The sequence below is a fragment of the Kogia breviceps genome, chromosome 17, assembly GCF_026419965.1.
Source record: "Kogia breviceps isolate mKogBre1 chromosome 17, mKogBre1 haplotype 1, whole genome shotgun sequence".
NCBI classification, from domain to species: Eukaryota; Metazoa; Chordata; class Mammalia; order Artiodactyla; family Physeteridae; genus Kogia; species Kogia breviceps.
In genome coordinates, this window is record NC_081326.1 from 45,753,820 (window position 1) to 45,768,049 (window position 14,230).

At 49.5% G+C, this 14,230-nt stretch overlaps 1 protein-coding gene across 2 annotated transcripts; it reads right to left on the reverse strand.

Annotated features, from left to right (window-relative positions):
- Positions 1-152: 152 nt before the first annotated feature.
- KLF10 (KLF transcription factor 10) lies at positions 153-7,365 on the reverse strand. Of its 2 annotated transcripts, none has more exons than XM_059043125.2 (4): positions 6,495-7,365; positions 3,089-3,322; positions 2,072-2,984; positions 153-1,773 (listed from the first exon to the last, which is right to left on the reverse strand). In XM_059043125.2, the coding sequence occupies exons 1-4, from the start codon at positions 6,528-6,530 to the stop codon at positions 1,514-1,516; spliced, it is 1,443 nt and encodes a 480-aa protein (XP_058899108.1). In that variant the 5' UTR covers positions 6,531-7,365; the 3' UTR covers positions 153-1,513. The 2 variants fall into 2 exon arrangements, with proteins under 2 accessions (XP_058899108.1, XP_058899105.2); XM_059043122.2 differs by lacking the exon at positions 6,495-7,365 and adding an exon at positions 3,553-3,570.
- Positions 7,366-14,230: the final 6,865 nt, after the last annotated feature.

Here is a 14,230-nt window from a genome sequence, read left to right on the forward strand (position 1 = left end):
AATTGATTACTCATGTTAAAAGATATACTCCTACAGTTCTAAATTTGAATGAGGCCCTTAGAGAAATTCAGACCATAAGTCTTTGGATAGCACCACAGTGATCAATGTCAAGGTCAGAGTTAGAACGGTTTTCAACAAATACAATCAACCAGTTATATATATACCAAAGGAAATTCTTTATTGTAAACAAGATATAAAGTACAACAAAAGAAATATTGTGCAAATTGTAAATCACAAGGATTTTTTTTATTAAAAGAAAATTCTTTTTTGTTTTCCAAGGGTCCAAAGTTTTGATGGCAGAAATCTACACCCAATATAGAGAAAAATGTTAAATGGAAAGACATAATGACATTTTTCACTATATATTTTAAACAACTGACTTTTGTTTTATCACTGTATATATCATCCACTATACAAAACAGAATATAACAGAAATACTGTTAACAAAAGTGAATGTCCTAATTATTTTTCTACCTATCTACTTCCACATTCCCCCCAAAAAAACTCCTATAAATTAACAGGACATTTGTCCACTTGTGAATAATGTTCACTCACTTTCTAATTCAATAAAGCACGTGTTATATCCTCATAACATAAGGGTACTTTACTGATGACCTAAGCCATCTTTTTCAAGGAGTTATCTAAAATCCTTAATATCCCTTCTTTACAATATGTGTTTTCATCTTCAAATTTTTTTCAAAACAAAGTGCAGTGTATTTTAGAGTCTAGGGAAAACACATTGGTATACAATTTTCAAATCTACACAGGGAACTGCAGCCAACTAAGGTTCAAAGCATAATAAAATGCCTAGTTATAGTCATTTGTTAAACTTTTAAAACAAAAATGCAAAAAAAAACACCTGAAGCTATACTTCAAAACAATTAAATTAATGAGGATTCCAATTCTTTGGGACCTCTTCAGCAATATACAATTGCTCAATTCCAAACATCAGCAACTAGTGTAAAAATGCTAGTTCTAGATATATTTAACAACTATGTCCACGAAATTGAATGGAAAGACTAAGAATAGTAAACAAGATAACTCTAGGAAAGGATAATATTCGCGATAATACAAATCAATTTTACATATCCATCTCTGTACCGTAACGTTTACTTCCAGTCTCTACACTCTTGAAACCAGTGCTTTTAAAGAATCACATTGAAAAGTTGGTCTCAAGTATAAATGGTGAAAGTAACAAATTGTGCACACAAATTCAAAATCTGTGCTACCTGTGGCTGGGCTGACCTCACCTGAAACCTTCAAAAAATATTGAAAGGAATAAAAACTTTCTCATCTCTCTTACGTGGTAAGAAATGAGTCCTGCCACTCTTTGAGCTGCCTGTGGCTGTAGCACTTCTTACCATCTAACCCAGGCTGGGCCTTCTCCCCAGGCCGTGGGGCTTCTGCTTGCAGCCCACACTGGAGGGCCACAGACTTGCAGTGGAAGCATTTTTATATCACCACTGGCTTCTGGCTGTGACCAAAGTTAGTCTGATTCTTCGCCATCCCTCGGTCACTGTGTGGGAGCAGGGGTTGGAGGTAGGGTAATGTCATTTAACTTGCTCACTTCCATCTGCCAGTTTGGTAGCTTCTTGGCTGACAGATGGCGCCGGGCATGTTTGGTCAAATGGTCGCTCCTCATGAACCGCCGGTCACACATGGGACAGGCGAATTTCTTCTCACCTGTGTGGGTTCGTCGGTGTCTGGACAGTTCATCTGAACGGGCAAACCTCCTTTCACAACCTTTCCAGCTACAGCTAAAAGGTTTTTCTCCTAAAACAAAAAAAGTCATATTATTATTATTATGCATTTATTAAGTCGCTGCAAGTTACATATTAAATCATACTTAAGACACTTTATTAGACATTTAAAGAATCATTGTTTGAGAAATTAAAACAAAAACACCTTGATGAAATCTTTTAGAAGACCTTGCACTGGTGAATACCATTCACTGAATTGGCTAAAAAGGCAAGTTCTTCCTTAACATGCCTGGTTTACATTTGTGATCATTGCCAAAAAAACCTTCATCCAAATTTCTAAGACTTAAATATAAATAAGAAATGGCTGGTACCTGTATGTGTTCTCATGTGGGCCTTCAGATGAGAACTTTTAAAGTACGTCTTGCCACATCCTGGATGGCTACAGATGTGACTTCTTATCCTTGATGAGTCAATCTGAGGAGTGACTTTTGCTGCTGAAGGAGAAAACCCTGGAGCAGGGGCAATGGGAGAGAGTCTGGTGCCATTTGGGCTCACCACTGGAGGCTTTGGGTTCTGAACAACGGGCTGGGGTACAACAAACATGACGGCGCCTTTGGGCACCTGAGTGCCCATGAATACAACAGGTGGGCAGACGGCTGGCGGCTGACTGGGTGGAGTGCTGGGGACGACTGTTGTCACAACTGGGTTGTTTGCAGGGAGGGGAACCATTTGGCAGATGACGGGCATAGGTGGCACTCCCCCTGTTGACACTGCAGGTGGAGAGACTAAGACTGACTTTTGTTGTGGGGACATGGGGACCGGCTGAGATCTACAGATTACTGTCTCTGAGGAAGGCACAGAAAAGTCATAAAGTGCAGCACTTGCTTTCTCTTCAACATCTGCCACTGTGTCTCTCTCACGTTTGGATCTGTTTGGTGACACAGCTGCACAAGGTATGTTTTTTCTTGCAGCCTCAGCATTTAGGTGGGTTCTTCTTCGAAAGGAATTGTCCTGATAGTTAAGGATGCTGGCTGCTTTCACTGGGCAAGATCGGTGGTTACACAGCTGGGCATCAGCTGTATGACGAATCACACTTGTTGCCTGAGCCTTGGGGAGTCTGGGGGCAGGTACTGGGCTGTTCTCCTCTTTGAAAGGTGCAGCAGCAATGTGAGGCTTGGCAGTATCTGACAATGATTTGAAGTGTCCAGTAGATGGCGCTGGTGCCATCAGATTTGACACTTGAGAGGGTTCAAAGTCAGAGGGGCTGTAAGGTGGAGTCAAACACTAGAGAAGAGAAATACAGGCAACAGCGTAAAGAACAGTAGAGTTCATTATATAAATTATAAGAAATTCTCATTTACACTCATCTTTAAAGCAACAATACTTACAAATGCTGGGACTGTATGAAAATCAGGTGTACCAGGAAGCAGATTCTCTTCCTCTGACATATCAGACACTGGAGTAACGGGTCTGCTTTCAATGTATTTCTTAAAATCAGATTTCCAACTGCAGCTCATTGACATAAGTGCTTCTACGGCTTCAAAGTCACTTTTCTCTGCAGTTTTGTTCCAGGAATACACACTCTCTTTTGATCTTTCAGAAATCATTTCCATTCTTTCCTCCTATAAATACAAAAGATTAAATGCTATAAGCATATTGTCATCCACATGACATGCAGAGCAATGTGCAATTTTTTTCTTTTTACAATCTGCACAATTTTTCAAAATAAAACTTGAAATAATTTTTCTCATCCCTACTCTGATGGTAATAGTGATACAAGTCTTCCTCATTCTTCCTCTCACACTTCGGCCTGCACACTGATACCCTTGCAAGGTAAAGAGGAGCTTATTACCATTATGAGGACCAAGGCCAAAGGTATCAATGCACTTGTAATCCAAAAAAGAACTGCCTGGCTTAGAAGAAAAAACATTTTATATTCTTTCCAGAGTAGCCAACTGCAACAGGAGTCAGACAAAATAACTGAGGGAAGGCTCTGCAAAAAAGTCATCTTTTTTCAATACTACAGGTATGGGGAACTGGTGGTCCAGTGGCTAAGGCGATGGGCTCCCAATGCAGGGGGCCCGGTGTGGTCTCTGGTCAGGGAACTAGATCCCACATGCATGCCTCAACTAAAGATCCTGCGTGCGGCAACTAAGACCCGGGACAGCCAAATAAATAAATATTTTTAAAAAATCATTAAAAGAAATACTATAGGTATGGTATGAGATCTTTTCAGGTATGAGTTCCTACTAGAAAAAAAAAAAGGGCCCAAACTTTCTTTTAAAAAGGCAAAGTATAGTGGACAGAGCTGTGGTCTGTTGATTTGGGTGTGACCTTTGGAAAGAATAATTTCAACTTCTTCATGTTTGTGTTCTCAAACACTGGATCTTATACTTAACACAATGGTTTGCTATGCGTAACTATGACCAGCTAATGCAATAGCACAAAAAAAGAGATAATCAGAAAATTTAATATTCGACTCAAATTTGCAAAACTCCGATTTAAGGAATCTTCAATAGTCAAAATAGAATCTTATTTTAATTTTTTTAAAGAACTGCTCCTTGATAAAAATAACAGCACATGCTTTGTATTTATATGAACAACTCCTTCTATCAGGTATTTAATGCTTCATATTAAAGTTCCTTAAACTGCACTAAAAGTTACTACCCTCCATCTCTCCAATTTTCTACTAACGTGATCCCATTCTTTGGTCAAAGTAGAGATTGTGTAAAAATACCGAAGAATAGTCTTTACGTGGCAAGGTATTAATCTCAACACTTGTTGAAAAAAACGCATAAACCCTTCGTGCTGAAGCCTCAAGAAGCCATCGCTCTTGAAACATCGCTAACAATGCAATTACATAATCGCAGGCCCTTTATGTAAGCTGCAACGGACAGCGCATGTTGTGTAAAAGCCTCAAGACGCCAATGCAAAGGAAAAAAGAGAAAAGGCAGGCAGCAGGGAAGGAGAGTGTGAGCTGGGAAGGGCAGGGAGAAGTCGGGAGGGGAGGAAAGGGAGTGGGCCGCGAGAGAGGCAGGAAAGGGAAGCGCGGGCGGAGGCGCGGGAGGGGAAGGCAGACGAGGGGCGGGGGCGGACGGCGGGGGAGATCCTCGCTGGCTGGGACAGACGGATGGGGCCGCCCTAGCCTCAATGAGGCTCTCGGGTGAGTCACTGGGAACATTCCTCGCCGCTCGCACGTCCCCGCGTCCCTGCCCCCGCCATTGGCCAGCAGGCCGGGCGGCCCGGGCTGGGATTGGCTGGGCCACAAAGGGCGGGGGCGCGGAGGAGGAGAAGGAGGGGGCGAGGCATGTGAACAAAGCGTGATCAGCGGCTGCTCCGGGCGGCGCAGGAAACCTGAACTGGGAATTGCCGCGCCGTCACCTTTCACCTACTTCCTGAGCCCGCGGGCCCCCGCCCTCGCGACGGCCCAGGGGAGGGGCCGCGGGCGCCGCCGCCAACCGCCCGGCAGTGCGCGCTCGAGCCCGCGGGGAGGGGCGGAGCCGCGGGTGCCGGGCTCCAGGAGCGCCCGCCCCTTCCAGCTCCCCGCGAGCCGCCGTTCCCTTAGGAACCGACAGCGGGGCCGGGCCTCGCTCCCGCCCCTGGCGGAGGCCGGGGCTGGGTCACTCAGGGACGAGAAGCTTCCCGGGCGCATCCGCTCCTGGCCCACCCCCGGCCTCCGCCTCAGCTGCCGGAGGAGGAGCCGGGTCCCCGCGGAAACCCGGCCCCCACCCTCCTCCGGCTGCAGCCCCCCGGGACCCGGCCGAGCCCTCGGCGTTTCCCGCCCACGCCTCCCGCGGGATCTCAGACCACCCTGACTGTCCCCGAAGACGCGCGTCCCCTCCCCGCGGTTTCCGGCAGCACCGGCCCCCGCCAGCCGCGCGTCTCCACGAGTTCCCAGACGTGCAGCCCCAACAGGCCCTGCTCCAGACGCTCGGCTCCACGGCCTGCGGCTCCCGCCCCGACACGCTGCCCCCGCGTCTCGCAGCCCGGTTCCCCCCGCCCACCGTCCCCGCCCCGCTGCTGGGGCCCGCTTCCCACCCTCCCATCTCCTGTCGCCGAGGCGGCACCCTCCCCCCTCCAAGGCGTCCTCAGAAGGCGGCCACCTGCCCGCTCCCGAGATGGGGAGTCCCCTCCAGGCGTATTGGGGGGGACAACTCCCCGGCGCCCCTCGGCGGTCCCGGGCCCACGTGCCATCCCCCGCACCCACGCCGGGCGCCCCTCCCCCAGCCCCCTCTATCTGCTGAGCAGCCCCGTCCTGCAAGCCTCCTTTCAGAGCCCCGAGATGGGGAGCCCCCTCTCCTCTCCAGCGGACACCCCGCCCCTCAAACGCTCCTGGGCAGCCCCCTCCCACCCTGGGTCGCATTCCTTATCCAGACGGAGGCATCTCTCCCCGGCGCCAGGTGCAGGGTGGCCCCTTGTCCCCCTCCTCCTTCCACACCTCCTATTCTCACTGACAGGGCAGCCCCCTCCTCACTCTTCCCGCCCCTCCAATCATCCTCCCCTCACCTGCTTCAAGTGTCCCAGCGGAGCTGCCCCTTCCCCTCATTACACCTTGAGCAAGACCCTCTCTCCCTTCGTCTCTAGATACCAGCCTGCTTCTCCTGAGCCCCTCCGCGACGCACACGCCCTCACTAATGCCCAGTCTGCAGGCAGGAAGCCCCTTCCTCTCCCACGACTCCGTTGCAGCCTCAGTCCTCAGGCGAGGCTGATGTCAGGGGCTCGGTGTTCGCGCCCCCGGGGGCCCCTCAGACTCGGCGAGGCAGAGTAGGGCAGGGGCATCCCCAGGTCACTTACTGCAGCCTGCTGGAGAGAAGCGCCGAAGTTGAGCATGGTTGGCTGCCTGGCCGCCGGCGGCGAGCTGACTGGCTGTTAGGCTTTTTGGCTGCCTGGCCACAGACGGGCGCCCGGAGACACTCGACGCCACTCCCGCCACCGCCGCGCTCCGCGCCGTCTGCCCCCTCCCCATTCAGGTAGCCGCTCCGCCTGCCCCGCGCCGCGGGCGGGGGTGGGGGCGGAGCCTTCCGCCGGCCAATCAGCGACAAAGGTGTGTGAGGCGCCGGCCAATGGGCTCTCGGGGCCACGCGTGATCAGCGACTGCCCGGCAGCGTGAAGCTTGTGTCAGTGGAGCGTGTACACAATCTCCGGCAGCGTGTTCCCTCGGCCCAGCCCGAGGGAACTCCCGCCGCCACCTGACTCAGTGACACCGCCCCTACCCCTCACCCACCCCCCGCCTGCAGTCCCCTTCCCTGGTCTAGGGGGGGCGGCGCGGAGGACCTAGACCGGAGGCGCGGCAGCGGCGGCGCGCCCAGGCACTGCGGAGGGCCGGCCCCACGTGGGAGGTGGGGTGGGATGCCCGCTCCGCCCAGTCCCCTCGGCGCGAGGTCCCATCTCGGGCTGCAGCGGGGTAGGCGGGACGCGGGGTAGCCAAGCGGGGGAGACGGCGGCTGCAAGCCAAGGGTCCGGAGCCAAGAGATTTGCATTTGGAAGCGCCGATCTCTTGCGCGTCTGGCGAGAAAGCGGAGCCCGGTGACCGACTGAGCTGCATTTCTGGAGCATATGCTGGGTTTTGCCTCGCTGAGCCGTGGGTAGCACGAGGGAGGGGCGGAGAGGGAAGGGTATCCTGTCATTGAGCGGACACCTGCTCCTGCGCCCCCCGCCCACGCCCGGGCCGCGGGAGCTGGCTCGCCCTCTTCAGCTGCACCGCCGGCAGCATTGCCCGCCCCCGTCCGCCCCGCCCATCCTTCCTCCCAGGCTGTGGAGAGAATGGTGTGGGGACTGCAGGAAGCCCCGAGAACTAGACCAATGGGGTGATGGGGGGCCGTAGACCAGAGTTTTTATCTTTCCCGGGAGCCGACGCTCGGCTGCAGAATCGAGTTTTGAGCTCGGTGTGAAGTTTAAAGTGCACTCTACAAGCTGTCTCAAAGGCAGACCCTACCCCCGCCCCACGCCCCCACCCCGGGCCAGGGCCTCCGGAAACGCCCTGCCAGGAAACTGCTGGTGGGGATGGGGCGGGGCGGGGTCTCCCGGGGTCACCAGGCGCCAGCCGGAGCCCGCCTGCGAGTGGGGTAGCAGTGGGAATGCCCACCACGCCCGACACGGAACGCCCCGCCCTCGGGCCCGCGAAAGCACCAGCCCGCCCCCGCCGCAACCTCGATCTCCGACCCCGCTCAGAGGCGGTCTGCAGCCTCCGGATTGCGAGCCTATGGCTCCGCTATGGCTCCCTATTGGCCGCCTTTTGGCCATTTGGTGACCGTTCGCAGCTGCTGTTGGAGAGGAGGGTGGTGATAACGCGGCTTAAAGCAAACTGGAGATTTTATCTCCTGTGGACAGGCTGAACACGGGGCAGAAACCATTGCCCCTCCCTCGAGTTTTCTCATCGCTCTGTGTAACTGAAAGGCTAATGGAAGTGTCCTTTCTTTCCCAATAATCACGAAATGAGTATAGACAAGGAATTAGCTGGGGAATTCCCTGAAGGTCCAGTGGTTAGGACTGGGCGCTTTCACTGCTATTGCCAGGGTTCAACCCCTCCTTGGGGAACTAAGACCCCAAAAGCTGTGCGGCACAGCTAAAAAAGAAAAGACAAGAAAGAAACAAAGGAGAGAAAGAGAGAGAGGGAGACAGACAGACAGACAGACAGACAGACCCAGGCTGGCCAACAACAGGAGTAGTAATAATAATAACAATCAACCAGGGCCAGAGACGTCCACCGACAAAGAGAAAGAGGACTCAGTGGCCCCCTGTCACTGCCTCTCCTGAATCTGCTGGCAGGGCGCCGGCTCAGCAGCTCAGGCAGCTCTTCCTGTCTCCCCTCCGTACCCTGCCCCGGCTTCTGTCTGCATCGGTGTCCCTCCCTGCAGGCTTCCTTCCGCCTGGGCTGTCCCATCCTGTTGATGTGAGCCTGAGGGTACTGGAGCAGCTGGCCCTGGGCACCTGCTGCAGCAAAGCAAGCTCCTGTCTGTGCCCAGCCGGCAAGCCAGCCTTCCTTCCTGTCAGGGAGCTGCCATCCTCAGAGGCCACAGTCGGCCCTCCAGGTCTGAACTGAATGTGGGCCCTGCTGGCATGGTGCCCCAGCACGCCGAGAAGCAGGGAGCATTTATGGCTTGTGGGAGTGATTCAAAACAGGAAAGAAAAGAGAAAAGGGGTAGGAGGAACAGTGTGGTGGTGGCACAATTCCTAGAGATTCAGAGAAAGATGTTACCCAGGCATCTCAGACTTAAAGTAACCAAAACTAAAGTCCTTGTTTTTACTTCTTCCCGTATGGGCTTCTCGTCTCCCATCCAGCCTTCACCATCTCCCCCAAAGCCCTGGATCCAGTTGGTCCCCAGGTCTGAGCAGTTTTGCCTCAGAAATGTCTCTCTTCCCTCACTTTCCATTTGTACCCCTCAACTGTCACTCTAGGTCAGTCTGTCATCAATTCTGGCTTGGGTTAAACAGTTTACACTCTCTTCACCCAACCCCCCACCCCAGCCCAGCTGGCACCCCAGTGGCAAACTCTCCACACTGAAACCAGAGTGGGTGTTTTGAAAGACATTATCCAATCCCTACTTAAGAAATGATCCTTTGCTCCTGTTGCCTAGGAGATAAACCTCATCTCCCACCCAGATATACCCTCCCCTATGGCTACATCCTCATTCAATAAACATTGTGTTGCTCGTTTATCCAGTCCATTCAACAAACATTTGTTGAGCACCTACTATGTGTTGTAGGTACTGGGACAACAGCAATGAATAAGACAGGCCAGGTCCCTGCTCTCAAAAGGCTTGGACGGCAAGAAAAAGACAAGTAGACTATATGTATAAATAAAATCTCCTTCAAGATGGTAGCCATGTCATAATCATCTTTGCGGTCTAGTGCAGACATTTTAGGCAGTCAAGACTCTTTAACGGAGGAAATAAAATTGTAGGTTGTCTGTGAAGATTCACTGAGGTTATAGACAGAATGTGGACAACTGCCTAGGCAGAAGTGATCCTTCTAAGCCTTTCCCTTGGCTTGCATCATTACAGGACCAGGCATGGAAAACTGTCATCTTAAACACGAGTAAAAGAAAGTCCTAGGCAATAGTAAGCAGTACTTCGATTAACTGCTGACCCCCTCCTGCTAATGGTGCTGGTTTCTCCAATCAGAACAGTGAAGGAAGGGAAAGGGGGTGGGGTGGGGGGTGACATGTAAAGATCCCCCAGTTCAGTTATATGGATATTAAAACACATTGTACCCACCAGCCATCTTCTCTTGGCTCCTTACAGCCAGTGGATATTATCACCATTCATTCATTCATTCATTGCCCCACCACATGCCAGGCACTAGCTGAACACTGAGGAACAACCATAAAAAAAGACACAGCTCTTGTGTTTCAGGAGCTTCCAGTACGGTGAAGACGTAAATAAGTGAGCTAGCCATTACTGTAGTGTGGTAAATACTAAGAAAAGAGTATGCACAGTGTCCTAGGTAGGCGAGGAAGGAAGGGGTAAGGGAAGGTTCCTCTGGTTGACTTCTAAGCTGGAGGGGAGGAGAGGTGGAGGTGAAGAGTAGAGAGAGTGGTGGGGGTTCAGGATGCTCTGAATTGTCTGGATAACAAATTTGAGAGTTAGGATGAGGCGCTTAGGGAAGCAGCCCCAAACATAAAGGGCCTTTGTGTGCCCTGCTAAGAAATGTAGATGTGGGACTTTTATCTTGGGGACAGTGGGGACCTACTGACAGGTTTTAGCAATGATAGTATAGAAAATTCATTCTGGCCCAGTTTGATAATGGACCAGAGAGGCTGGGGTCTAACACCAGTGAGAAGGTTTCGTAGCAATGTAGGCAGCAAAAATGATGGTAGCTTAAAATATGGAGATGGTGGCAGGCATGGAAAAGCTGGAATAGAGACACCAAGAACCAGGAGGATTTGGTAATTGATTGGATGTGGTCGTGAGGAAGAGGGAGGTGTGGAGGAGGACTGCTGAGTTTTTGGCTTGATTCACTGGATGAAACAGGACAAAAACAGGACAGTGTTGCCCAAGGAAGGGACTGTAGGGAGGTAGTAAGTTAGGGTGGAGAGGAAGAAAATGCCAAATTTGATTTAGGACATATAAAGGTGAAGTTACCTGTGGGACATCCAAATAGAGATGTCCAAGAGGCAGCTGGAATTTCAGGTCTGGAGCCAAGAAGAGAAGGATCTGGCCTGGAGATTAAAATGTGTTGTCATCAGGGTGTAGGTGGCATTGGAAACCAAGGGGTGAATGAAATCCTCTAGGAAGAGTAAGGAATGAGAGGTAAGAGAACTGAGGGTGGTCTTCTAGTGAACTACAAGCGCAGGACGGAGACTAAGAGGAAACAGCCACATGGTGAAATACTGGCAAAGAGTGACACAGTGAGGACTTCTTTCATACATGCAGCACTTAGGATTTCTTGGCCTAATGTGACATAAAGTGGAGATGAAAGGCAAACGGGATGATTCAGAAATTGAAAGGGTCAAACAAATTAAAAAAAATAATTATCCCTCTGATCGGTGAATATCATTTGTTATTTACCATAGTTATTAAGCTCTTTAAAATTTTTTAAAAAATATTGATATGTTTAGTAGATTGTTTCTAAAGATGGTCACAAAACCCCTCCCATTCTGCATAATCTTTTCCAATGTGACTTTGCCATTCCTGAATCAAGAGGTGAAGGTTAATTCCCCCAACCCTTGCTTCTGGGCTGGCTTTGACCAGTAGGAACCTGAGTGGTACTATGGGACTTCATGCCTAGGTTTTTTTTTTTTTTTTTTTTTTTTTTTTTTTTTTTTTTTTTTTTTTTTGCGGTACGCGGGCCTCTCACTGTTGTGGCCTCTCCCGCTGCGGGGCACAGGCTCCGGACGCGCAGGCCTGGCGGCCATGGCTCACGGGCTTAGTTGCTCCGCGGCACGCGGGATCCTCCTGGACCAGGGCACGAACCCGTGTCTCCTGCATCAGCAGGCGGATTCTCAACCACTGCGCCACCAGGGAAGCCCCATGCCTAGGTTTTAAGAAGCATTTGAATTTTCTATTTTTACCCTCTTGGAAATCAGCCACTAGGCAGAGGCGCTTAGGCTAGGCTAACTTACTGAATAAAGAGAGAACATTTGAAGGGAGAATGGCCACGTGGAGACCAAGGCACCCCAACCACCAGCCAGGAACAAGACTCCAGATGCCTGAGCAGGGCCACCGGATGTCCTCCGGCCCCAGTCAAGCAGGCCTAGCTGACACAGCCTGGAGAAGGGATAAGCTCTACTTGAATTTCTGACCCACAGAATCATGAACAATAAATGGAAGAGTAACCCAGGCAGCATTTCCTGCCTCCTCTCCACCCAGTAGCCTCTTACCTCCACTTCTGTCTGCAGGGATGTCCCTAGGATTTGGGGTGGTTTGATATGCCGCAAGGGATAACTGAAATAGTGGCTGTGTGTTTGTTTCAGCTCTGGAGAGACAGCCACCATTTTCAAAATACTCATTTTATAAGAATACTTTTTTTTTTTTTTTTTTAAAGAATCTAAAATGGCTGGAAGAAGGTTCCAGGAAGGAGAACTAAAAAAAACTGATGAATTAGAAAAGGAAGAAAAATTGGAGCAAGAAATAAATATTTTTTTAACTTGGAGAAGGGGGAAGTATGTAGATCTGGAAGAACTCTACCCCCAGCAGCCCCACTCCCGCTCCCACCCCCCAGCACTCTACTGAGGCTCTGAAATGGAAATAAACGTGTAATAGGAAGGAAGGGAGTTCACCTTGATCCAGTGCCTGCTATGCACCAGTTGCTGCCTGGTTCACTAGGAATATAGGGGACCTAATTTGACCCATTATATAAAGTCCATAGTTTATTATAACACTTTAGGATCTTTTTGGTAAAGAATTCAATTTTTCCACTCTCCATTCCGCTCTTTTTTATCTTCCCAGAAAGTGCAAAGCTAGTTAAGTGGTTAAGTGGTACTGCAAGGTTCCAACTAGCAATAAAATATAGTTGTTTAACATTCTGATTCCTACAAAATGAAAACAGCCTTATTGCCTTGGTTTTTTTTTTTAACAAAATAGTATATGCTGATCATAAAAAAATACAAAAAGGAATAAAAAGATGAAAATCTCCTGTAATCCTGGTACCCAGAATTAACCACTATTAATATCTTGATATACATTTTTCAGACTCTTTTTCTCTGCCCTGCCTTCTCGCTACCCCCCACTGCCCTATAATAAGATATGCTACTTTGTAACATGCTTTTTTGTTTATTAACTTAATCTATCACTCTGCACGTCAATAATTATAGAGTTCTTACAGCCTATTTAAAAGTATGAGTTACCATTTTCTCTGCAGTCTTAGTTACTACCTTTTTCCTATTGAGACTTCAGAATCCTGGAAATCTTGTCTAGTATCATGGGTATGAAAGGAGGGATGTTCCTTCACAGAATCATCACAGCGTCTAAGCTGAGGCACTGGCGCAGTCGTTTTGCACTAGAAACTCTTGTCTGAAGTGCCCAGTGCAGTACCTCCACATGTGGTACCCTACGAGCAAATGAAACTAGACTAAGCACAAAGGACGAAAAAAGTCTGGTTTCTGGTTTGGATGCGCTCAGATGACTGGCATCTCCTGGCTCGCTGACAACCCACAAGAGCCGTGTGGCTGACAGGATCTTGGTGCTCCGGCCAGGTGTCAGGCCTGTGCCTCTGAGGTGGGAGAGCTGAGTTCAGGACATTGGTCCACCAGAGACCTCCCAGCTCCATGTGATATCAAATGGCAAAAGCTCTCCCAGAGATCTCCATCTCAACGCTAAGACCCAACTCCACTTAAGGACAAGCAAGCTACAGTGCTGGACACCCTATGCCAAACAACTAGAAAGACAGGAACACAACCCCACCCATTAGCAGCGAGGCTGCCTAAAATAATAATAAGGTCACAGACACCCCAAAACACAGCACCGGACGTGGTACTGCCCACCAGAAAGACAAGATCCAGCCTCATCCTCCAGAACACAGGCACCAGTCCCCTAAACCAGGAAGCCTACACAACCCACTGAACCAACCTTAGCCACTGGGGGCAGACACCAAAAACAACAGGAACTATGAGCGTGCAGCCTGCAAAAAGGAGACCCCAAACACAGTAAGTTAAGGAAAATGAGAAGACATAGAAACATACAGCAGATGAAGGAGCAAGGTAAAAACCCACCAGACCAAACAAATGAAGAGGAAATAGGCAGTCTACCTGAAAAAGAATTCACAGTAATGATAGTAAAGATGATCCAAAATCTTGGAAATAGAATGGAGAAAATACAAGAAGCGTTTAACAAGGACCTAGAAGAAATAAAGAGCAAATGAACAGTGATGAACAACACAATAAATGAAATTTAAAATTTTCTAGAAGTAATCAATAGCAGAATAACTGAGGCAGAAGAACGGATATGTGACCTGGTAGATAAAATACTGCAAATAACTACTGCAGAGCAGAATAAAGAAAAAAGAATGAAAAGAATTGAGGACAGTCTCAGAGACCTCTGGTACAACATTAAACACACCAACACTCGAATTATAGGGGTCCCAGAAGAAGA